At 48.1% G+C, this 25156-nt stretch overlaps 1 protein-coding gene and 1 pseudogene across 1 annotated transcript in view; one reads left to right on the top strand and one right to left on the bottom strand.

Annotated features, from left to right (window-relative positions):
• The window catches only part of Itga9 (integrin subunit alpha 9), a 309149-nt gene that overhangs the window by 125338 nt on the left and 158655 nt on the right, over window positions 1-25156 (bottom strand). Inside the window, 2 exon segments of the mRNA NM_001420002.2 lie at window positions 258-334; window positions 11731-11880. Coding sequence (NP_001406931.1) covers window positions 258-334; window positions 11731-11880 — 227 coding nt within the window.
• Window positions 9288-9490, top strand: LOC148004379 (U2 spliceosomal RNA; annotated as a pseudogene).

The following is a 25156-nucleotide window of genomic DNA, read 5'->3' as shown; positions in this document are numbered from 1 at the left end:
AAACACCAAAATTATAAGGAACAGTCAATTGTGAGATGGAATGAAATTGCAAACGGTACCTCAGCTAATCCCTCAGTTAATATCTGCTATTAAATTTGTGTTTCCAGCATATATTCTAAAACCAACTCACGAAGTAGCCTAACCCATCAATACTTATTCCCTTTTTGTTGGGGGGGAATCTGAACTTCCAGGTTTGAGGCCTGGAGTCAAAAGCGAGCAGGTTGTTGGAACAGCATCAGGAAGGTGCAGTGTGGTACCTGGAAAGCAGCAGTTTCCCCCGAAGTTGCAGATCAGCAGCACAGTCCTCAGAGCGGCAATTCCTTTCAAAGACTGTCTGTGGGAGAGAGGATGCAGATGTTGGTACAGACTTTCAATGAACAAAAATAATGGCCAACTGCCTTCTTGCAAACCGGTGCCCTCCAGGCACTTTCCTCCCAGCCCAGGAAGCCTGGTGTGTGGAGGGGACTTCCTCAAGGTTCCAGGGAACCCCTGTCAACAGTGGCCCTGAGGCCAAGAGCACGTCCCCTGCTCTAACGCTTAGATTACTGAGTGCTTCCTGTAGTTCTTTCCGGAAGCACGCAGGCAGGCTGGGGAAAGAGCTCGGTAGGTAAGAACTCTTCCCTGTGCCATGCCTCCGCACCTCAGTTTGCATTCCCAGTGCTCTAGAAAAGCCAGCCATGGCCATGCCTGACAGATGCCTTTCAGCACGTGTTAGTCTAAGACACCAGTGACCAGCCATCCATGTAAAGTACCCTGAGACAGCAGTCTGTTCATTTCTTCTAGGAACTCTCTTGGGGAGGAACAAAGTCTTTCTTCGAGCCATTTTCTGCACAAGCATCGAGGCCATGTTGAACTATTAGCCTTGGAGGGAAATGTTGAAGGTATTCAGGTCTTAGGGCTGAGAATGCAAGATGACAGGGATGATTTTATTAGTCAGCTAAGCAGAGAGTGTTGTTCCTGTCACCGGAGCTGGCCAGCCAAAGCCCCACTCAGTGCAGGGCCTCAAGGCCGGTGGGTCAGAACCGTCTCAGGTTCCAGAGCTGCTGTGGAGTGTGGGCCTGCCTGTGAGGGTTGGCCATGTGATGGGGAGCAATGCTGGCTGAGGACACAACTCCTCCAAAGTAGGAAGGTGTGAGCATTGGTCCCTCATTGTAGTCTCCATCTCTCCGATGTTCCGATCTATGAAAAGCGTCCTCCCTACTAGACAATGGAAGTGCTCCACAGCTTCCCCCTGTTTCACCATTCCAGGAGCCCTTCACTGGCTCTGATACACCAACCTTCAAACTCCTTCAAGAATCCTGCTCAAGTCGGCGAGGTTTTTCTCCCCCTTCCTACCCAAGCACAGTTCTAGGTAGCTTGTTCCCTTCCACACCATCAGTCCGCATGGCCTCTCAGGGTGGCGGTGTGGACTCCAGCAAGCCTGTTGGCTAATAGAAAGTCTAGACTCTACCAGACAGGGTAGTTTTTTGCCCACGGAAATTCGTAATCGCATGCCACATTTCCAAAAGAATAAAGTGTTCCAGCCAACATTCCCTTCCTTAATTATCATGGAAGTCTTGGGGAAAAAGAGCAACTTCCTGTGTTCTTTTGGACCCTACCAAAGCAAGGGAAAAGCCAAATTCCAAAGCAGCTTCAATAAAAGACTTTTCGGTGATGTCTTATCATCGTCAAGGGGGAAACAGGAGAGATGTGCAGGCGGCGTTTAAGCGAAACGAAGGGGAGGCCCCATGAGCTTTAGGGCAAGAATGAGGATAAAGGCATCGTTAACAAGCTGATGGGACTTACGCTTGATGGGCCCTACTGAGGCCTTTCAGTTGACTTTACACTGATAATTCATTTATTTTTTTAAATTTTCCTTTAGATTCATCTTGTCATCTTATAACGTCAGGTCCTCGACAACCGGACCTCAAGAAACCATTCCTGAGCGTGCATTTATAACTTTACAGTTAGCACGTGAGGCAGGCATGGGGCCTTCAAGGGTCAGGTGTATATTTATTACAAACCTGGAATCTGCTTGTTGGCTGGAACCTTTTGAATAACCATGTAATGACTTTGTCTCTAGTGACAGGACCTGACCCGATCTATCTTCCCTGAGATGCATGGGAACTACTCCAGCTTGGTCTCATGAACTCTTTATCCCACCCCCGAGAGCGCCCTTGATTGAAAATGAGCCTTTGGTAGACAGCAGGAGAAGCAGTATGGGAGCGGGAGAGGTAGCTTCAGGGGTGACAACTGACAGAACTGAGGAGAGGTAAGAACTGAGGAGAGAATGGGATTTCAATCTATTCTGTGACAAACATGCTTCAAGTTTGGGGCCCTGTCCTTCAAACCTCTGTCAACTCAGCTCTTGGATCTCACAACCCATCTTTTTTACAGTGTAGACAAGTGGGTGCCGTGAGACTTCCTAATGGTGAAACAGGAGTAGATGTGAACCCGCTTACAGTGTAGACCAAGGAACTTTTCAAGGATTTTCTCAGAAATGTCTCCCCTCCCTCATGCTCTTTACAATTCTATAAGAGAGTTGCTTCCACAGAGAAGCACAAACTGATGACTGCTTCTCTGCTTGCCCAGCAGGGTCTGTGGCTATAACCAAAGCTGTACTATATGACTTCTGAGCCAACTACATAAAAAGCAAAAGAGCTTTCTCCTAATTATTTATTTATTCTTGCATCTTAGCTACTCTAAGCCAAGGAAACCCCAGGTTTTTGTAAAGAGATTCCCATGTGATTGAGCTATCGTGGGAACAGGACTCTCAAGGACTTCAGAGTCCCTGGTGGGGACCTGCTCTGTACAGAGATGAGGTGGCTTGACCAAGCCCTGCCAAATGGAAAACGCATAAGCAGATTCCATTTCTCCCATTTTTCCCTCTGTTATTGATTTTTTTTTTTTAGATTCATTCCACTGTGGTCAGAAAAGACATTTGGTATGGCTCAAACATGGTTAGGATTTGTGTTTTCACATGAAGTCTACTGTGGAGACTGTTCCTTGTGTGTTGGGGAAGATAAGTGATCATTGGGGGAATCTTCTGTTGGGTAGGACGTTCTGCACATGTCTGCCATCTACAATGCTGTCTAACTCTCCTGTTCCTTTGTTGGCTGTGGTGTTTTGAATGAAAATGTTCCCCTCCCCAACCCCCATAGGCAATCTGAAGTGTTTGAGTCCCAGTTGGTGGATTGTTCAGGAAGCTTTAGGAGGTGTGGCCTCATTGGAGGAGGTGTGTCACAGGGGTGGGCTTTGAGGTTTCAAAAGCTCACAATGGTTCCCGATCTCCTTTTGCCTTGTGCTTGAAGATGTAAGCCCTTAGCTACTGCCCCAGTGCCCCGTGCCTGCCTGTCTGACAGAGGCCGTCTAAGAAAGACGATGTCAAGCAAGTGAGCTTACTGGAGGTAGCCCATCATTTTGCTTGGCTGCCATGGGTGGACTCTGGAGAGGCTCAGCCTCAGAGACTTCATCCAGGATCGCTTCTCAATGCTGATGTGCCTTTCCAGTCTCTATTACATGGGCTAACGATTCCTGGGCATTGGCCCATCCTATGGGGCAAATTTCTTGCAGATCAACACGAAGACGAACTTTCATGAATTAGTGCTGTTTAGATGAATTAATGACTTTATAGAATTCCTAATTTGATTCAAAGAATTTTAAGAAGAAAGCTCAAGGAGATGGTTTTACTTGTCTTGCCAGAGAGATGTAATAAAGTTAGAATCAAGAACAGCATGTGCCCCCTCCTCATAGAATAGTAAGCAAAGTCTGCATAATAAGGAGTACAATGAGCCTTCATAATTACACTAAGAGAAATGGGCTCAGGACAAATTTGTGATCAAGGACGAACATTCATTCTAGGTCAGGTCCTAGTGAGGGTCACAGAGGGTGCAATATGATGAAGCAAGGCCATGGAAAACTATTGCTCTGAACTTATAATGAGTTTATAGAACGAAATAGTGCTTTGAACTTCCTATTGATATCTTTCTGTAACTCTCCCTTTGTGTGATATTTTATCTATGAGGTGATTTTATAAAGAACTTTTTGTCTAAGAAGGCATAAATCATCAAGGAGAAGGAAGAGTGTGTGAATTTTTTGGCTCAGCCCCATCCACCAAATGTATATCTGTGGCTTGGGGGAGGGGGTCCGCCACATCTACCAAATGTATATCTGCCTGTCTGTCTATACGTATGGACACTCAAGAGGTAAAAGAGTTCCGATTTTCTCACTGAGTGTTCTTGCCAGCCCCAGATAGTTTTGTTCCATCAGTAGTACTGACCCTGTAAATTGCCCATTGCCGTCAGTGGACTGTCATCTGCTATCGGCAGCACCCCAGTTGCTAGCACCGTACTCCTTTTTGCTGCTTGCTTCAAGTAACCCTCTGAAGTCAAACCTGGCCGTCGGCATCTGCCTGACTGCCTGCCTACCTGATTCTATGCTCTCTGCCATGATGGTCTTGTGCTCACCTTCTGAAACTGTAAGCAAGCCCTACTCAAACGCTTTCTTTTTCTAAGTTTGCCTTGATCGTGCTGTCCTGTTACAGCAATAGAACAGCGACTAAGACAGAAGTCTTTGATGTAGAGCCTCTCTCTACCCATAGCTGAAAGTAAGGCACCCAGGTTGAGCTTTGTGTCACTGTCATGTCTGTCAGTATTTGTTTTACATGTGTAACTTTGCTGACGTGGGAGGTTACATGTTGATGGCTCCTCTGACACTTTTATTACTGTTTAAAGACCTTCACTGCCTTGAGAGACAGCTCTTGCCCTTAATGTCTTCTTTAAGTCTACATGAGTGAGCTACTCTCTTTTTTCCTTTGGTTAACATTCACATAGGTTTTTTTTTTTTTTCTGCCCATATGTACATTCTTGGACCAGAAGTGAATTTCTGGCAGACAGCTTGATTTTCTGTGTATTTTAACCATCACGTTATATGTTTTTATTTGCAGGAGTTTAGTCTATTTACAATAATTAAAGATAAGGTCTTTTATTAACATATGCACGTGTGTGCCCACGGGTATATACATGTTTACATGTGTGTGTGCGTGCACATGCGAGAGCAAGCACATGCGCGTATGCATGCATTGGCCACACATGTCCGCACATTTGCATGCTGAGGTTGAAATTGGATTCCCCTGCCTGGACCCAGACCAGTGTCTTCTGGGAGAATGGCCAATTTGTTTCCTAGGAATCATCTCTGGAAGGTAAGATGACTGCCACACCTTAGCATCAACACGCTAGATGAGGACAGAGTTTCCAGGAATAAGGAAAAACGTCTCCTTGGCATGGAGCACAGAGAAAATGGCTTTCAGGTAATGGCCCAGCTACAGTGCTCCTCTCAGATAGCAATCCCAATGGCTGTAAGTCTGGTCCCTGAGAAAGCCGTCAACTTACTTTTACCTGTACCTGAAGTCCTCTGGAAAACCCAAGTGTGGCCCTTCCCTCAGACCACTCAGCTTGGCTGAAGTCTCTCCTCCCTTGCCCTCCAGCCTCTACCTGCAGGTCTGCATGAACCTGACTGCTTACTTCCTGGGAAGCAGCCTTCCTAGCCATGAGGGTCGAGCTCATCTCTCCTTTTAGCAGGAAGCTAAAACCTCTCTCTAGACATAATCGCTTCCTGCTCAAGACTTCTGAGGCCAAGGAGCACCGTGCCCAGCAGCTTCTAGCTCGGTTCTTCTTCTGACTTCTTCCTCACCCGCTCTTCACCCTGGATACCCCTTTCCTCCAGAAAATTCTCCTTCTCACCTCTCACTGAATTCTTACTCAGTTTTTTTAAAAAAGATGGGCTAGCAATTTTTGGCTGGGTAGAGTGAGATAGGACATCATTGAGTTTGTGGCCTTTGCTGTCTTTCTTCCAGTGACTCAACAGACAGGCACATCCTGAGGTAATTGTCTGTGGACAGGCATGGGTATATGGCGACAGTCCTTTTTCTATTCTCATGTGTGTTTTAGGCGTGTGTTAATACATGCTTGCATGTATGTGGGCATTCATGTGGCGGCCAGAGCTCGATGCTGGGAATAATTCTTGATCATTCTTCCCCCTATTCTTCAAGGCAAGGCCTCTTAGGAAACCTACAGCTCACATACATGACCGGTCTCCCTAGGCAGCTTGTTCAGACGATTGCCTATCTAGTCACACCTTGTGAGGGCTGGGATTACAGAAAGGACACCAATAGGACACCAATCCCATCCAGAATTTATATGGGTTCTTGGGTCTGAATGTGTTTCTCATGTTTGTGCAGCAAACATTTCTGCCACTGATCCTCCCCTCCCTGCCTACTTTGGCACACAAACTTTATTTATAAAAACAGACTTGGCTGTGGGCCGGGGCTTGCTGACTCCCGCTGTATTGTATTTAGTAACGAATTCTTTACCACCTTTGGGCTGTGGTTTGGGGATGGATGAATCTGGTTCTGATGGCACCTGCCTCTGAGGCAGGGCTGTGAGCGTCTCCCTCGGTGCGGAAGCAGCAACCGGGACATGGGAGTGAGGGGCTGGGAACTCGCTGCAGCTGCTTAGGCCTTGAGGGACCCATTTCTACGACCACAACCATAGTAGAAAAATCTCCCCCTTCTCAGGTAACAGGAAGGATAAATATTAAATTGTCTGTTAGGATCGGAGAAGGGCCAGTTTCTTAGACAGGCAATACTTCTTTTAGATTAAACCACAATTACGTACAGGGACAGTACACTGTATATAAGGTTGCTAAGGCAACCAAGTCCCAGGCTGAAGCCTTTGATGATTGGGTTGAGTAAATGTGTTTCAAATCCCACCCATGGGGATTAATCAAGAAGGCTGTATTTAAAGGCAAACAACCAAGATGTATTCCGATACACCATGCGACTTCAAAGCAGGTATCTGCCTCATACTGTAGCATTTGTCAGGACCACAGACGTGACACTTATGACATGCTATTCCTTCAGAGTACTGCTCCAGGTATGGCACAATTGATATATAATTGTCATCGGGTCAATCTTAATATTGTTCTATTGCCATGAAGGCCACACCACCACCAAGGCCTTTAACTGGGGGTTTGCTCACAGTCTCAGTTTTGTCCATTACCATGGTGCCAAGGAGGGTGGTGGCGCGCAGGCAGGTGCTGGAACAGTAGCTGAGAGCTATATCATGATTCACGGGCAGAGAGCGAGGGAAAGCAGAGCTGGCTTGAGCTTTTGAAACTTTGAAGCCCAGCCCAGTGACGCGCTTCCTCTAGCATGGCCACGCCTACTCCAACCAGGCCACACCTCCTAATCCTTCTCAAATAGTGCTACTTCCTGCCGACTAAACATTCAGTTGCTTGTGGGGGCCATCCTTATTCAAACGACCACACCTGGCACGGTATTTAGCATTTTTAAAATGATGTAATTGCCCTAACCTGAGAACAGGTTTCTCAGTCCCAATTCAGTTTTTATTCTATCTTAATAAAGCTCAGCAGCGCTGTCCATGAGGCCCGTGGTCAGAGGGCACGAGGTTTCAGAAACTTCAGCTCTGCTTCAGTTTTGTCCAGATGGAGGAGACACAAGATGGCTGCTTTTGCTGTTGCTGTGTTAAGACAGGTCTCACCGTGGAGCCTTGACTGACCTGGAACTGTATGTAGAGCAGGCTGGCGTAGCCCTGTGTGTAGACCAGGATGGCTTTGAACTCACAGAAATCCACCCGAGTGCTGGGTGAGCACTTGTGACCTATTTTTAAAAGACAGGATCTTTTATACCTCAGCCTGGCCTCGAGCTTGCTACGTAGCTAAGGATGGCCTAGAGCTTCTGGTCCTCTTGTCTCCACCTTTTGAGGACTGGGATTATAGGCATGCGGTCACTACAGTTGGTTTCCATGGTGGTGGGGTTTGAACCCAGAGCCTCATATGTGCTGGGTAAGCACTCTGCCTACTGAGCTACCGAGCCCATCGTTGATCTCTCCTTGCTTCAGTCACCTTTATGTGGCTCAGACAAAATGCCACAGAGAAACAGCTTAAGACAGAAAGCAAACACACTATCACTTTCACTGTTTAAATTCCCTCTCCCTTACTTATGTTTTGAAAAATAGACTCGTGTATACACACACACACACACCCCTATGGTAAAAATCGCTGCTATCACAGCGGTCCAAGGAGGGATTCCCGGAGGGAGCTCATGGATATCCTGTGTCATCAAACAGCCTTGCAGAATGACATAGGTTTGTCTTCCTTCACAAGGGCTCTTTCTGTGGAGACACTCGAGTGAGGTCAGGTTTGGAGGTGGGGCTTGGGGATTAATGGCTAATACGAGAAGACAGATCTCTGCACTCACTGGGCATCTCTCTGGTGTAGAAGATGATCATTGGACAGAATCCATTGTGATGGAGCTCACAGAAGGGGCAGACAGGGAGCTGGGTTGGGGGAGCTGAGATGGTTCTCCGAGGTAGCCCCATTCAGGGTGAAACCTCAAACATAAAGGCTGGCCTTGAGAAGAGCAGGGTGGAAACCTTCACAGAAGAGGGGCCAGCAGGGCCCAAGGCCAGAAGAGCACAGGAAGTTTGGGGGTGGCTGGACTGTGGTATGTGGGTGACCCTGGAGAGTGCTGGAGGATCAGGGTGCAGCCATTCAGGGTCCCGCTGACCCTGAGAGGAAAGCTTTGGACACAGGTGTGGGCACCGTCTAAGTGAGGAGCCGTGTGGCTGAGCCGGGGAGGACGGAGGACTGACTGGGGCTGGGGGAGCCGTGTATAGTGTGCCCCACTTGACACAATAGCGGTGACAGAGATGGTTCCTGAGTTAGCTCTGCCTCCTGGCCTGGCCCTTGCGAGCTGCCCATTGCTCTTCCCTTTGAACAGAGCCGACATCTGGAAGCCACATGGAGGGAGGGACGGTGGGGATGGCCTAGGCTGACTCGATTTTGTTGTTTCTCATAATCAGGCAAAGAAGAATAAGCAAGAGCAGCTTCCCTAGAAAGTCTCGGGCTCCTGGGCCATCCTTCCAAATCTAAGAGCAATATTTTTCTTTTATTTTAATTTCAACCAGAGAATGACAGAATGACATAGTCGAGAGAAAAAAAAAAAAGTAAGACTGTTCTCTCCACCCCACACATCCCACACTGGGTCTCTCTGAAGGGAAAAGCAATTACCCACGTCTCCTCGTCTTTATTGTGGTGATTATTTCTGTGTCTCTAGAAAGCACGCTGATGTTACAACTGAGTTCACCAGACGAGTGCACGGTCCCACTCCTGACACCAGATAGGGGTCCATTAAACCGCAGCTCTTGTACAACCTATCTAGTCCATCTGATGGTGTCTTTGTTTTTGCTATGAACGGGCTTGGAGGCAGAGGCTAAAATCTGTAAGTCATCGCTTCTCGGCCTTTTGGCTAAGATCAAGTGTAAAATCTGTAAGTCGTGCTCATGCTGTTACGTCTGTGTGGTTTTGCATTAGAGCCAAGGTCACTGTCTTGGCAACACGTCCTTTTCCGTAGAGACTAAGCTGTATCCAGGCGCATGTGGCTTTAACTTAACAGAGAGAATCATCCACTATCTAGGCCCTTCTTCCTTGTGTTCATTCAGTCACCCCCAAGTCCCAGTCTAATATGCCTTGTGTGAACCACTGTATTAGTTAGCATGTTGCTTTTTATGATTTTTACTATTTACATGTATATGTGTGTGTGTGCATGCATGTGCACATGTGTGCAGGCACTCTTGGAAGCCAGGAAAGGGGAACAGATACCCTGGAGCTGAAGTTACAGGAGTTTGTGAGCCACACAGAGTGGTCACTGGGAACCAAACATGTTTACTATGCTTTTATAATCTCGGATTGGGTGTGAGGACACCTATCTGTAATCTCAGCGCTTGGGAAGCTAAATCAGGGAGACTATAAGTTCAAAGCCAGCCTGGGCTGCACAACAAGACCCTGAATCAAAAACAAAATAAAAGTTTGTAATCTTTGTTTTTAGCCACAGGATAACCTTTTGCCTTCTGAGTAAAATATTCTTTTTTTTTTTTTTTTTTGGTTCTTTTTTTCGGAGCTGGGGACCGAACCCAGGGCCTTGCGCTTCCTAGGCAAGCGCTCTACCACTGAGCTAAATCTCCAACCCCAAAATATTCTTTTATTTTTGTTTCAGTTGGCCTTTCTTTTCATGTCCCACATTTCCTGTATACTCAGTTTTCCTTGGTTGCCAACCCATGCTTAGGGCAGAGCACTGGTTGATAGGCCCACAGATGCTCTAGGTGGATGGCAGGATGGAAGGCTAGGTCTTACTGTGAGGACCTAGTTTGAGGACTCAAATTCTGCAAGTGAGGTTCAGTCAGTGAAGACTGGTTTGCTCATACTGGTGCCTTAAACAACTTATTCAGCTCTTCAGAGAACAATGAATCAGCTGTATGGCTGACTGCTAACTAAGGAACCTGGATGATATTTGGACACCAGTCTTTCCCCTTATCTCTGGCTTAGATTGGGTTGCTGACTGACCTAGTCAACACTAAGTCAATCAAGGTTTTAAGATGTTCTTCAGTGAAGAAGATCCATTTCAGTACTCTATGAACCTCTAGGAATGAGGGTGAGGGCCAGGGAAAGTCTGCTCAGAGCTGTAACATGCTGACTGGAGCTAGTGGCTGTCTCCCTGTTCAGTACAGAGGCTCAGCAAACACAGGGTGCTGAGGTAAATTCTAATTCACCAAGTGCTGGTGTCTATAATAAAAGCTTCAGCAGGATTATTTTTTAAGCCTTAGAGAACAGAATCACTATTCTGGACTGGGGCTTTCTTACTAGGAATTACTGCACAGTACCAGGTGTCCAGGCTGACATCTTGTCACCGCTCCATGGTGAGGGAAGACCTGATCATATTACACACGCACACACACCACAGTTTACATATTTATTGTATGAATGTTTTGCCTTCATGAGTGTCTGCCTCGGGCCCTGGAGAGGTCAGAGGAGGGTATCAGATCCTCTGGACCAGGAGTTACAGACAGCTATGAGCCACTGTGTGGGTGCTGGGAATCAAATATAGGCCCTCAGAAAGAGCAGCCAGTGCTCTTAAGAGCTGAGCCATCTCTCCAGCCCCCAGTGTTTTTTTTTTTTTTTTGTTTTTGTTTTTGTTTTTAAGTACACTGTCGCTGTCTTCAGACACAGCAGAAGAGGGCATCAGATCTCATTAGAGATGATTGTGAGCCACCATGTAGTTGCTGGGAATTGAACTCAGGACCTCTGGAAGAGCAGTCAGTGCTCTTAACTGCTAAGCCATCTCTCCAGTCCCAGTGTCTGGTTCTTAATAGAGACACCATCTTATGGCCTTCTCCCTGCTCTCTTTGTGCTTCACCGTAAGGCTAGCCCTGCACTCTGCCTCACTCACTTAGAAACCCTGTGTCCTTCTAACCCCTTCTCCATCTCCTCATCTCCCTTGTACCTTGTTCTGAGTCTAAGTGACCAGCAGGGCCACCTTCCTTGTGCTTGTGTATGCGTGCGTGAGAAAAGGGGTGGGAATGTGTGTATGTGTATGTATGTGGGGGGGGTGTAAGAGAAAGCTAGTGGGGTGATGAACATACATGCATTCTCTCTCTCTCTCTCTCTCTCGCTCTCGCTCTCGCTCTCGCTCTCGCTCTCGCTCTCGCTCTCCTGCTGTTGATGTTGGTCACAGTGGCTGTGACATGACTCCCTGCTTCAAGTGCCTGCCTTGACTTCTCCACTGTGATGGGTTGTAACCTAGAGTCAAGGGCTAAAACAAACCCTTGCTCCCCTAAGTTGCTCTCCGCCAGTGTCTCTTATCAGAGACAGAAACAAAACTAGACCGGTTCTAACCTGGTTCTTCTGAGCAATCCTTTGTCCCTTCTTCCAGCGAAGCACTGGTGTCAGGTCTGGCAGCTCCCGGTCCTCCTCACCAATCACGTGCTCACCCAGGCTGTAGGCAGCTTCAAACACAATGGGGCTGATGACATCCTGGACTCTCCGCTGCGACAGCAAACAAGAAGGAGCATTAGCAGTGGACGTCTGCAGATGCTGGGGCAGCATTCCGAAATGTGTACAAAGTCCTGCCCACCACATCACTCCCTCTCCTCAGGTGGCCCTCACACCCACCTGCACATGCTAAGAGTTTGTCTTGTAGGCAAGGTAGGTAAGGCCCGGGACAAAGGTCAATCTATCCTGGTTTCTGTTGCCAGGCAGGGATTTCTCAGGCTCACTTGCGGGATGCTAATCCTCTTCTCCAGAGCACACAGAAGACATTACCTACCTTGTCCCCCACATGTGCTTAACTAGATGCCAGCTGTTGGCTGGGGGAGCATCTGCATGCTCTTGGCTAACCCTTTGTTTTCAGGGAGTGTGGATGGCCACAGCACTTTTACACTGAGATGAGAGTTTTCTGTCAGGACAGGGGACCCAGCAACACTGCTTTGAGCAGTGTCTGTGGTGGAGAAACCATCAGGGATGCAAGTTTGTGTTCATTTCTCTAGAACTCAAGGAATGGTGGACTGGTGGGACGGGAGTTACCTTTTCTGTTGCTGTGATAAAACACGACAACTGAGGGAACTTATAGAAGTGTTTATTGGGATTATGGTTCCAGAGGGACAGAGTCCGTCATGGTGGGGAGTACAGCAGCAAGGGGTGGGAACAGGAAGTCAAAAGCAGGAAGGGGGAGGCAGAGGAGGTGGAACAGCAAGTGGTGGAGATGCTCAAATCTCAAACCCACTTCCCGTGACACACTTCTGCCAAGCAAGGCCGCACCTTCTACTGTGATTGGAATTATAAGAGAACAGGCCTGTCATTGGATGAGACGGAAGGGTAGGCGGGAACAAAGTGTTAAAAAGACAAGGAGAAGCCAGGAGAAAAAAGAATCAAGAAGGAGACAGAGAAGGACCACCCAGATCCGGGTGGTCTTAAGTGGCCATATGTAGTTATGAATATTAATTAAGGGATGGATTTCTATAGGTGAATTTATCTTATGTAGGTGGGCGGTTTATATCTTTATTAATTGGTTGTGGGTTTATTGTGTGGACGTATTGTGGATTGAGAATATAACATATAAATCTGACTGCTAAATTACAGCTTATTGAGTATTGGTTTTAATGAGTTGTTGGGAGTTTATATTTTAACTACTAGGGGGAGGTCGCTGGGAGTGTGGGCAGAGTCCGTGGCAGGGAGCCTCGAGAGGCCACACTGAAACGACTCATAGACCACCCGGGTCAGTGAGTACTTGGAGGCAGTGTGTAGCCGCTGAGATAAATTATTGTTAATTCTATATGGTCCTACAGTGCTGGACCTAACACCAGGGAGTGACCACCCGGGTCAGAGAGTACCAGGAGGTCAGCGTGCAGCAGTGATGCACTAGAACTGACTGCTGCAGGGATGAAGGTACCCCCCCCCCCCAGATGCCATGCGGCCCTACAGTGCCGGCACTAGCACGGGAGAAAAGGTACCGATTTTTTAAATATTTACTGCAACATTCTACACTTTTCCAAACAACTTTACTGTCGGGAGACCAAGTGTTCAAATCCTGGAGCATATGGGAGACAGTTCTCCTTCAAATCACTGCAGGAGAGAAGAGAAGGTGCTGGGTCCATGGCGTGGCTTCTAGAGGTAAACAACACACTCCCACATCCTTCCACCACGCAGGGCAGGAACAAAGAAGGCCTGAGACTCAGTTCCACAGGACACAGGCCTATTAAAGACCTGGGGCTTGTTCTGGGTGTGACTCAAGGCCGCACACGCTCGCACTCCCAGGAGAGAATTAGAGGCAAGAACAGTGCTGTTCAGTTGTCTTGCCCTAGGGTTGGGGATTTAGCTCAGCGGTAGAGCGCTTGCCTAGCAAGCACAAGGCACTGGGTTTGGTCCTCAGCTCTGAAAAAAAAAAACAAAAAACAGTTGTCTTGCCCTAAGCGCCAGCACATTATCTGGGGATTGTCTACCTTAATGGTAAGGCTGAGGAGGTCGTCACCACAGCCCGGTCTTGGCTCTGTAACCAGCATGGAGAGAGAACATGGGGTGCAGTGCGGGGGAACCCAGAAAGGCCTTGTAAGGAACAAGAGGGGGAAGAGATGGTTCTCAGAATGGAACCTGGGTTCCCTAGGAGTGGGTCAGTCTGGTTAGTAAGTGTTGGGGGTGCGCACCAAAATAAAGCAGGGTAAAACAGCATCTTACTGTTCTGCTTGTCAATAGGAGGCTTGGACAAACAGCCCATAAGTTCACACTGTTCTCTGTGAGGTCTGGAGGAGTTAAGATTGGAGTCTCGTTGTGTTCAAAATGGCGGAATTTTCCACATGCCTCCAGAAGCACCCAGAAGAGGGCTTTCTCCAACCTTTTACCACAGCCAATTCCCTCCCACAGAGGTAGGCATGGATGCTCTTGGGGACAGCTGGGGACAGACTCTCAGCCAAGCAGCTTGGCTGTCAACGTCACTGCCATCTCTATGCTCAGCACGGGGGACATCAGTGTCCTTTGTAAGGGAGTCCACTATGTGACTATAAGGACGGCAAACAACCCCTGTTTCAGGTGAAATATGCGTTAGAAGCAAAGGGAGGCGGCCAGCCTGAGGCAGAGTTGGTTCACAGAGTGCAGCAGTCTGGGTAGTCAACGTGGGGGCCGGGTACACCAAAATAAAGCAAGGTCAACTCTTGCTGTTTTGCTTGTCAACTCTGGTTTGACTTCAGTTGTGTCTGAGAAGGGAACTCTGCCCCCCCCTCCCCCAACCCCCAACCCCGGTTTACTGAGCCACAGCACCCCATGTTTTCTCACAGATCTCCTCATGATAGGGTGCTGAGCAGAATGCACTCAAAGGTGTTGGGTGCTAGAAACTTAATGGTTCTGGAGGGGAGTCAGTGGTACTAAGTATGGTGAGATGGGAGGCAGATGGAGCCAAGATGGAGCCATGGGGGTGGGGGTGGGGGAGCAAAGGGACATCAGAAGCAGACGCCTGAACAAGAAGCAGATGAACCACATCTGTGTTCAGTAAAATATCCACCTGGGGGAAAAAAGAGTCAATTCTTCAGCCCAAACATAAATACAGGACCCCCACCCCCGCCCCAGCGAAGTGATGTAAGGGCCTCGGATAAAGAGCTTCCAGAAAGCTCCGGAGGAGTTCTTTGTCTTAGGACAGATCTTTAAGACTCGAAATCGTCCCAGGAGCAAGACGTGCACCTAGGATCCAGTCACCCCCAGTCTGCTGACTTCAAGCAGAATCCAAAGCTGGTCGGTGGCACGCGTAGAAAGATGGATGAACAGGTGCCAAATTTGCACGGTCGTGGATGCACTCTTGGTGTTACTTTGAGGTCGGCTAACTAGTTCCCGGTCTTGCACCTTAATATTTAAATATTTCACGACAAAGCAAGCCCAAGAGGACACTGTTACTCTGGGCACAGGGGAAGAGAGAGCGGGAGGGGCAGCGGTCTGGCCACAATTCTGGACCTCTGTGCATATATCAGGGCCTTCCCTAAGGTCTGAGTTAACCTCGTTTTACTCGATCCTCACAACGTCTGGTGGGTGGATTTCCACTTGCCTTTTACAGAGGGGTGTGACAGTCACCCAGGAGCTCCACGCCAAAGCTCCACATGTGGCAGGACCAGACTTTTAGGAGCCAAAAGCAAAGGGTCCTTGCTGACCGTCAATGCCTTGCTTGCTGCTGTGTCGAGAGTCTCCCTCTGTAGCTGGTTGGGGCTGGCTTTGCTAAGCACACTAGGGGCTGACCTCAATCTTATGACCTTCGTGCCCCAAGTCACCCGAGTACTGCAAACACAGGTAGGTGTGCGAGAGTACCCAGCTCGTAAAGCGTTATTTAAAAACCATTTGGACCACATTAGGTTCCAGCAACTTCTTTTAAAGATGCCTCATCTCGGGGCTTGGGAGATGGTTTGATGGAGAAACTGCTTGTCCTACAAGCCAGAGCTTGGGTCCCCAGCCCTCCCGTAAAGAGACGGGCACATTGGTGCACACGTGTAACCCTAGTGCAGGGGAGGTACAGACAGGAAGATCCTAAGGGTTTGATTACAACACAGTCTAGGCAAAATGGCAAAGGGCAGCTTTAGTGAGAGATCCTGTCTCAAAAATGAAGGTCGAAGATGAGAGAGGAAGATACTCTGGCTTCTCTAGGCACATGTGTGGATGAGCAACCCCCCCCCCCACACACACACAGCATAGCCCCCAATCCCCCCTCCACAAGAGCACAATACACCCCCATCAGGAAGATAAATGAATAACTGGTAGCTAGAAAGAAGGGCACAAAGTGAGGGCGTTTGCAAGTTTACGACCACACACAGTGACTGTCAAGGAGGGAAACCTCAGTCATGGTGTGTGTTGAGTTTGAACCATGAACACGAGCTGACATCTAGGTGGGTGGACGCTGCTCTCTGGCAGCAACTGCATGGGCCTACTCTAATTAATGAGTTTGAAAAGCAGCTCCTTACTTTAAGTTGCAGTAGCTGGGAACAGCCGGGAACTCAAACCACATTGAGTGGTGGGCGGGGGCAGAGGAGGGGGCAGGGATTAGAACCAGGCCCCGAGGGAGGAAGCCTAGCCTCTCCTTTCGCAGGACTGGTCTGCTCCAAGTTGCAGAGGGAAAATAGCAGGCTGTTTGGGAGTTTCCCTTTCATTTTTGGAAGTCCTGCTTCCTTCTGTTCCGCACCACATTAAGCAGAGGGACTGTGCTCTGTGGCTCTCTGGCATTCACCACAGCGGCTCAAATTTTACTACTTAAAAAGTCGCTACTACAAGCTGATTTTTAATTTTTCCCCCCTTTTCTTCTTCTTGGACGCAAGGTCGCATATACCCCAGACTGGCTCAAAGTTTCTGTGCAGTCGAAGACAACTCCTCATCCTTTGGCTGCCGCCCCCGAGAATGCTGGGATTCCAGGCGTACACCACCACTCTAGGCTATGAACAGAAACCCCTCAGGTTGAACATACATTAAGCCTCATCCGCAGAGAGGCCCCAATCTACCTCTTCCTGCTGAAGGCATCAGGACTTTCCTACTGTGAAAACAGAAGTCATGCTGAGAGAGGACACCCAGGCGGGTGGCAGAGCTGGCTGTGGCTGGGGTTTTTAATAGGGAGTGTAACACATGCTCCATTTGAAATTTATTGGGTGCTTACTCTATGCCAGGCAGTGTGCAGGGCAGCAGGGAGACAGACATGAAAGACCCGGAGGGAGTTAACAGTTCCGGAGGGAAAACCCAAGCCAGGACAATGTCCTACTGCATGCACTAGGGTAGAGGTGGCTTTGAGGACACAAAGGAAGGTTACAGCTGATTGATTCGTAAAGGCCTGGTCGGCTTCCTAGAAGAGGTACTCCTTGGTTGAGCGGTAGGACCAAAGGACTTGTGCCAGACAACAGGCATGAGGCTCAGTTGGTACAGTGGTGCACGGGAAGCTTAGAGGTGTTAGCGACCACATAGACCCAAAGAGAAAAGTCAGGCTGACGGGCAGGCAGGGCAGCTCATGCAGAAGTCAGATCCCTGGTGTCCCTGCTTAAGGCTGCGTGAACCCCATGCTGGGGAGTGCAGGCAGCATGTGGAAAGATTTGCTAGCTATAGCACAATGGTATTGGTGGCAGTATGGTTGGGAAGAGGCTTGGAAGATTTAAATAAAAAGATCTCTTTTGAGATAGCAGGTCCAGTCATTCGGAACACACATGAAGACCAAGCTACACATCTGCTACATATGTGTGGGAAAGCCTAGGTCCAGCCAGTGTTTGTTCTCTGGTTGGTGGTTCAGCCTTCAAGAGCCCCAAGGGTCCAGGTTAGTAGACTCTGTTGGTCTTCCTGTGGATTCTTATCCCCCTTGGGTGCCTACAATCCTCCCTCCTGTTCATCCATAAGAGTCCCCAAGCTCCACCCACGGTTTGTCTGTGAGTGTCTGCATCTGTCTGAGTCAGCTGCTGGGTGAAACCTCTCAGAGGATGAACAACTGGAACGGGGGCTGTCCCAACAGCTGTTGCCTGTACATGGGATATGTTCTTGTAGCTGGGCTGCCTTGTCTGGCCTCAGCGGGAGAGGAAGGGCCTAGCCTTGAGGAGCCTTTAAGTGCCAGAGTGGGGGGATACCCAGAGAGGTTCCCATCTGCTCAGAGGAGGAGGAGTTGGGGGGGGGAGGACTGTGGGATGGGGTAACTGGGAGGGGGACAGTGAGCAGAAATGTAAAGTGAAAAGGGGAAAAATAAATTAAATTAAAAATAACAATTAGAAAACATGAACCAAAAGATTAACATGGGTGGGCTGCAGCCAGGAACCCCTTGGCCCAAAGAAGACGCACATTACTGTTTGGGAGGGGCTGAGGGTGACTTGGTCCCACTTCTCACTGCAGGGCCCTATGCAAGTTAGGCTTGATCACCGTGGCACCAGCTGGCCAGCCATGTGACCTGGAAATCTACCCTGTAGCTGCTTTTCCCCTCTGGAAAAGGAAAAGCAACTCCCGGTTTTTCCTTTCCTCGGCTCACAGTGGCAAATTAAATAAAGACAGGAAGGGTTGGCCTCACTTTAAATTTGCCAAACACACAGAAGCTCGGGGAATGAGCAGTTATCTTTAGGTTAGAACACTGCTCTGGGGGAAATTCCACTAAGTGGGGTTTTTTGTTGCTGTGTTGTTTTGTTTTTGAAACCTCAATGTTCCTTTTTCTTTTTTAAATGTGATTTTTCTGCCCCCTCTATCCTGGATCCTGTCTCAGGCGTTCTCTGAGCCCAACCCTCTGTGTCTCCTATGTTGGGCCCTCAGACATCTCCACAAGCAGGGAGTACCATTCCCATGCTTCTGCTCACAAACTGGATTGCAAAACAACACTTTCCTCAAGCCACGGAGACCGGGTATCTCCTAGTGACATCATAGCCATCCTAGTGGGCACGAGAACACTTGCGGCGTTCACGTGCAATGGCAAAGTTGCCTATTAACTCCTCTCTCAGAGAACATCCTCCTCCACATGATGCTATCAGAATGGCAGCTAAAATGTTACAGGTTGCTTTAAAATTCTCATAAGCTGGGAAGTTGGTTTAAAAGGACACAAAAGGTTTTCCACGTCCAGGAATAGTAAAGGCTGTTTCATATTCCCTCCCACTGACAGCTGGAAAAGTTAGACATTCATAAGCACATGCTGGTCTGTGTGTATCTGTGTGTGAGAGAGGGGGGATAGTGAGTCTCTCCTCACCCCTAACACTGGTTTGAAGCTATTAGGGAACTTTGAAAGGATCAGGACTTCACAGCCTGGAGTCCCTAGAGAGGAAGAGAACATACAGGCCACCATGCCATTTATAGGCACTTTTGCCTCCACGTGTTTCCAGACTTGTAGCCGTGTACAATGAAGATCTGTGGGCTGAGCTTCTGGCAGGAATTTGGGGTGCTTGGAGGCAGCCAGGATGAGGACCCAGGTGACCAGAGAGAGAGGAGCAAAGAGAGAAGCGTAAACCTAAGGCTTCACCCACCTCTAGGTGGCTGGTGAGCCCCACCCACAGCAGAAAGGGCTTGAGAGAGATCAGTGGGGGCAGGAGTTAAGCTGCTGGGATAACAGCAAGGCCAGCTGTGGAGCAGACACAGCGGGAGAGGGGACCTGTGACCCCCCTAAGTCAACAAGAATGAATGGGACCAGGGAGTAGATACGGAGACTGGATGAGGAGTGACCGAACAGAGTTCATTCTGGGATAATGAGAGTATTCTAAAATGGATTGTGGGAATAGCTGTAGAACTATGACTACATTGAAACTGAATTACACACGTATGCACATTCACACATCCACAAACACACACGCACGCACACACACACACACACACACACACACACGCATGCACTTGCTCATGCACATACTTTGTGATGGCTAATTTTGCTTGTCAACATGGGTGGATTTAGAATTACCTAGAAACACACCTCCAACCATGTCTATGAGAGTAACCTTAAAGGGTTTTATCTCTAAGGGATAAGAGAGAGGGAAGATTCACCCTGAATGTGAGTGGCACCATCCCACAGGCTGGGGCTCCAGACTACGTCAAAAAGAGAAGACAGATTCAGTCGCCTTTTCACTGTTTTCTGCTCCAGTGAGAGAAAGAGGAGGAGGAGAAGGAGGGGAAGGAGGAGGAGGAGAATTCTGGCCACAGGTGTCTGACTACAGAGCTGCCTGCTACGACCTTCTCTGACGAAATGGACCATATTGTCCCAGGCCATGAGCCCAAGTAACCCCTTACCCCAGGAATTGCTTCTTGGGTCTTTGGTTACAGCATTGAGAAAACTCTCTGCCTTATTTACTATTCTATTGCTGTGACAAAACACCATGACCAGGATAATCTACAAAAGAAAGTGTTTAACTGGGCTTACGGTTACAGTTACAGTTCACGTTGGCGAAGCAAAGATAAGGATAACAGGAAAAGCCGAGAGCTCACATCTTGATCCTTAAGTAGGAGACAGGATCCTGGGAATGGCATGAGTCTTGTGAGTCTTATGAAGTGTCAAAGTCCGGGCTGGGGATTTAGCTCAGTGGTAGAGCGCTTACCTAGGAAGCGCAAGGCCCTGGGTTCGGTCCCCAGCTCCGAAAAAAAAAAAAAAAAAAAGAACCAAAAAAAAAAAAAAAGTGTCAAAGTCCATCCACGTTGACGCATCTCCTCCAATAAGGGAACCCCTCCTAATCCTTCCCAAACAGTTCCACCAATGGGAGCTCACCACTGAAATGGCTGAGACTCATGGGCCCATCTGGCTACAGTCACTAGGACATGCTTTAAAATGAGCGAGCTGTGCAACATTATAAACTCTAGCTCAATAAACCTGCTACCAAACTTTTTAATGGGGAAAATAAAATGCCACCAACTCCCCTGGCCTACTGCCAAGTGAATCTTTATCTGGATGCCTCTCTATGCAGTGCGACTCTTCCCCCTGTTCTATGAAACGAAAGCCATATGTGCTTTCGCTTGCAGATCCTATAAATTAGAAGGTGAATGGGCAAAATTAAAAAAAAAAAATCCAAGGAGGAAATTAAATAAATAATTTTAAACAGCATATGACGGAAAGCACCTCTGACTGTAACTGTCTCCCCAGACAAGATTCATGCCTCGAAGAGACAATGGTTTATCTCCAGAAGGATTCAGTTATAAACAGAGTCCAGCCAGAGTTCTGAAAGTGGCTGGACTCAAAGGACCACAGGAATCCTGTCCCATGGTCTTAGTGAAAGCCAACGACTCCCTTGTGGGCAGTCCATGACACTACACGGACATCATCGTTGGTCTGATAGGTGGGAGAGTCCTTCAGCGTGTACCAGTGCTTGGAAAGTACTAGCACCAATTCACCTCCGATGAACACATTTGCATAAATAGCTCTACTCACAGATGAGAATCGCAAACTCTATTGATGAAACCAACAGGTGTGTGTGTGTGTGTGTGTGTGTGTGTGTGTGTGTGTGTGTGTGTGGAGGGGATGGGGGTCAAGGGGAGGGAAGGTCTGGGAATCTGTTTGTGGTGCCCCGCCCCCACCTGCCCACTAGTTTTGACAGTAGGCTCACAACTGCTGTTTGGGGAGGGGCTCTCTGGAGGAAGTGGAGATGGGCCTTGAAGTTTATAAGCTTCAAATCCCTACACTGCTGGTTCAACATAACCTGCTACTTCATGCTCCTAAGGCCAGGCCTTCCCTGCTAGGATGGGCTGTATTCTCTCAAAACACAAGCAAAATTGAAACCTTCCTCTGGTGGCTGCTTGTCAAACATTTGGTGACAGAAAGGAGAGCCTGTAATAGTTTGATTCTGTGTTAGAGTTTATAGAGAGGGAGGGGTGGTGCCTGGCTTTGGGAAGGGAATCTCAGCTCAGGTGTGGCCCCTCTGGTTTCCTGTATAGAATGAGAATAGCTCTATATGAAAGGGCGAGAAGCAGTATCTGCTGGCACGGTGCATCCAAGGCAAATCCATCCTGGGATGGATTTGGGGAAGCTGGTCACTGGTTAAAGTACTCATCAAATGAGCATAAGGACTGGGTTTTAGAAAACCACATGGGCATGTCGGTTCACCTCTAATTCCAGCCATGGACAGGGGAGCCCCAGAGGAAGCCCGCTAGCAAGACTGCCACATCAGTGAGCCCCCAGACACTGCCTGGGGGAGATTTGGGGAGGATTCCTGATATTACCCTCCAGTCTCCACATGTACTCGCACTCACGCACAGAGGCACACACAGAGGCACACACAGAAGCACACACATATGCAAATGACACATGAACAATACGGTTACCTTTGGGAAGGAATTTCTCCTCGAAGGGAAACTAACCATTTGCAAGGAGCAACAGGGCTGGAGAGAGCCCCAGCTCCTTCTCTCATAGATTTTGATCTGGGTCAGTTCACTTCCTCTCTCTGAGCCTGTCGTGCATCTAAAGTACGTAGATTGAGAGAATCGACTTAGCATGACTTTATGAGGAGGAGGCTCCTCTGGGTCTGGTAGCCCCCCCTTTGTAATCCCAGCTAGTTAGGAAGCTGAGACAGGAGGATTGACATTTCAAAGCCAGGGTTGTTTTGATTTGCATTTCCCTGATGAGTAAGGAAGTTGAACATTTCTTTAAGTGCTTCTCAGCCATTAGAGATTCCTTAGTTGAGAATTCTCTGCTTAGCCTGAACCCCACTTTTAATAGGGTTATTTGGTTCTCTGGAGTCGAACTTCTTGAGTTCTTTGTATATATTGGATATTAGAACTCTATTGGAGGGGGGAGGTAAAAAAAGAAAAGAACTCTATTGGATATAGGATTGGTAAAGCTTTTTTCCCAATCCATGGATTGCCATTTTGTCCTATTGACAGTGCCCTTTGCCTTACAGAAGTTTTGCAATTTTATGAGGTCCCATTTGTCAATTTTTGATCTCAGAGCATCAGCCATTGGTGCTCTGTTCAGGAAAATTTCCCCTGTGCCATGTGTTTGAGGTTCTTTCCCACTTTCTCTTCTATTAGATTCATCCTGTCTGGTTTTATGTAGAGGTCCTTGATCCACTTGGACTCGAACTTTGTATAAGGAGATAAGAATGGGTCAATTTGCATTCTTCCACGTGCTAAACCAGCACCATTTGTTGAAAATGCTGTCTTTTTTCCCCCACTGGATGGTTTTGGCTCCTTTGTTAATGATCATGTGACCATAGGTGTGTGGGTTTATTTCTGAGACTGCACCTCACACCAGTCAGAATGGCTAAGATCAAAAACTCAGGCGACAGCAGATGCTGGCAAGGATGTGGAGAAAGGGGAACACTCCTCCACTGTTGGTGGGTCACAGGTGCTTGAAACAAAGGCTGAGATGACAACCCCAGAGGCAGTCAGAGTGACCAGCAGAGGGTGAGAGGGTGAGGGTGAGCTGTGCACCCAGCTGCACTCTCAATTACATCTGCATGTAACTAATGCCACTGCCTACACCTTTGAATGACCCTCTCTTGGGCATGGGAATGGCTGAGCGTTAGTGGGTGTCACGCTTGGGATTATGTTACATTATGTGACAAGGGCACAGGAGGTTCATAGATCTAATTAAAGTCCTGAATCAGTCAGACTGAGCTAAATGGTGATCTGGGCAGACCTACCCAGGTCTCTTACTGACCTCAAAGCTGTCATGGTTTCCACAGGAAACTACAACCACAGGAATCCCCAGGCTCCCAAAAGGTCTGTCCCAAACCTTAACTGTGGCCTGGTAATACTTAAGGCAGAGGATCAAGCGAGGCCACGCCCAGATCACAGATCACACAAGCTGTGAGATAGCACACCTGCTGCTTTACCGTGTGCTGGAAAACCTGTGCATGCCCAGGCTCTCATGGCTACCGGATGCACACTAATAAAAGCCCATGCCTTTCTTCACTGGGTAGAATAATCTGCCCACCAGAACCTTCCCCTGGGGATGGCTAGGGCTTGACTCAGAATCCTCCCTCAGTTCTCTTTCCTTCCTCCCTACTCTGTCTCCCTCTCCTTGACAGCTCTCCCCATGAATCTCTGACCCAAATCTCCATATCTCAGATTCTGCTTCCGGGGACAGGATGTGAAATACCATGAAATAAGTCCCATTCTAAGCTTGTTGCTTTAAATATCCTAAAGAGGGGAGAAAAGCTAGATGAAATGCAAGGGTGACTTTTGTTAGAGTTAGCCACTTGTGTGTGTGTGTGTGTGTGTGTGTGTGTGTGTGTGTGTGTGCTTGTGTTTAGCAGTTCAAGGTTAGATCTTTGCTAGGGAGATGCTCAGTCAGGCTTTGCAAATCATGAAGACTTGAGTTAGATCCCCAGAACCCATGTTAGAAAGAAAGAAAGAAAGGAAGAAAGAAAGAAAGAAAGAAAGAAAGAAAGAAAGAAAGAAAGAAAGAAAGAAAGGAGGAAGAAGGAAGGAAGGAGGGGGAAGGGAAGGAAGATGTGGTCATGCATGGTTTTTAATCCTATCACCCAGGAAACCAAGATCAGGGGCTTCCTACGGCTCACTGGCTGGCCAGCCTGGTCTACTTGCTGCATTCCAAACCGGTGTAAGATATTAGCCCCTGAGGAACACCACCCGGGTCCTCTGGCATGTACCAGTCACCACATGAACATACCAGCAGCTTCAGGTGCTATTATATAATTAATACATTAATAAAAAGGATCCGGATTACCACGTAACAAATATGGTCTAATGATTTTTTTATTTGCATTTTAATTTGCTTTTCAATATAACCAATATATCTTAAGTGGACTTTATTAAAACACTCTTCAGGGAAGGGATTTATATGCATCTCCCAACTCCCCAAGTGGCTGGTGCATAGAAGCAGCTAAGACCTTCTGCTTAAATAGTGCTAGATGCTAAGAGACCAGGCTGCAGTGTCTGATGTGTTTACTGAGCTTTAGAGTTGCAGAAACAAGTGTTGTGTTGTTTCTGTCTTCTGGGGACATAGAAACAAACTGGTCTCAGGAGCTAACAATTACACAGTCCATTACATTTAACGACAGACTCATGGTCTGGGCAGAAAAATCACCCTGGACCCCCGGGGGTTTAAGAATTTTGTCCTGAATAGATGTTTCAGGGCTGGGTGAAGTGTGGCCACTGAGATGCTGGAAGTTATGACCTGACATCTGCTTCACCATGTGAGCCCGTGGGAGGGGCAGGGCAGGACAGAGGATGTTGGCATCTTTCACAGAAGGTATCCTGACCCCTGAGGTAAGCCTCATGCTGCTCCATGAGCCCAGAGAAGGTAAGCAAGAAGGCTGAAACATTTCTCTAGACCTCGGTGGTGCGAGAAAACGCGCTGAACCATGCCTGAGGGCAGTAATACTGGCTTCATAGGATTTCTAAGTCGCTCAGGCCGCAGTGG

The sequence above is a fragment of the Rattus norvegicus genome, chromosome 8, assembly GCF_021556685.1.
Source record: "Rattus norvegicus strain SHRSP/BbbUtx chromosome 8, alternate assembly SHRSP_T2T, whole genome shotgun sequence".
In the NCBI taxonomy this organism is placed as follows: Eukaryota; Metazoa; Chordata; class Mammalia; order Rodentia; family Muridae; genus Rattus; species Rattus norvegicus.
Note: the sequence above shows the minus strand (reverse complement) of the source record. Positions and strands in the feature narration are given on the sequence as shown.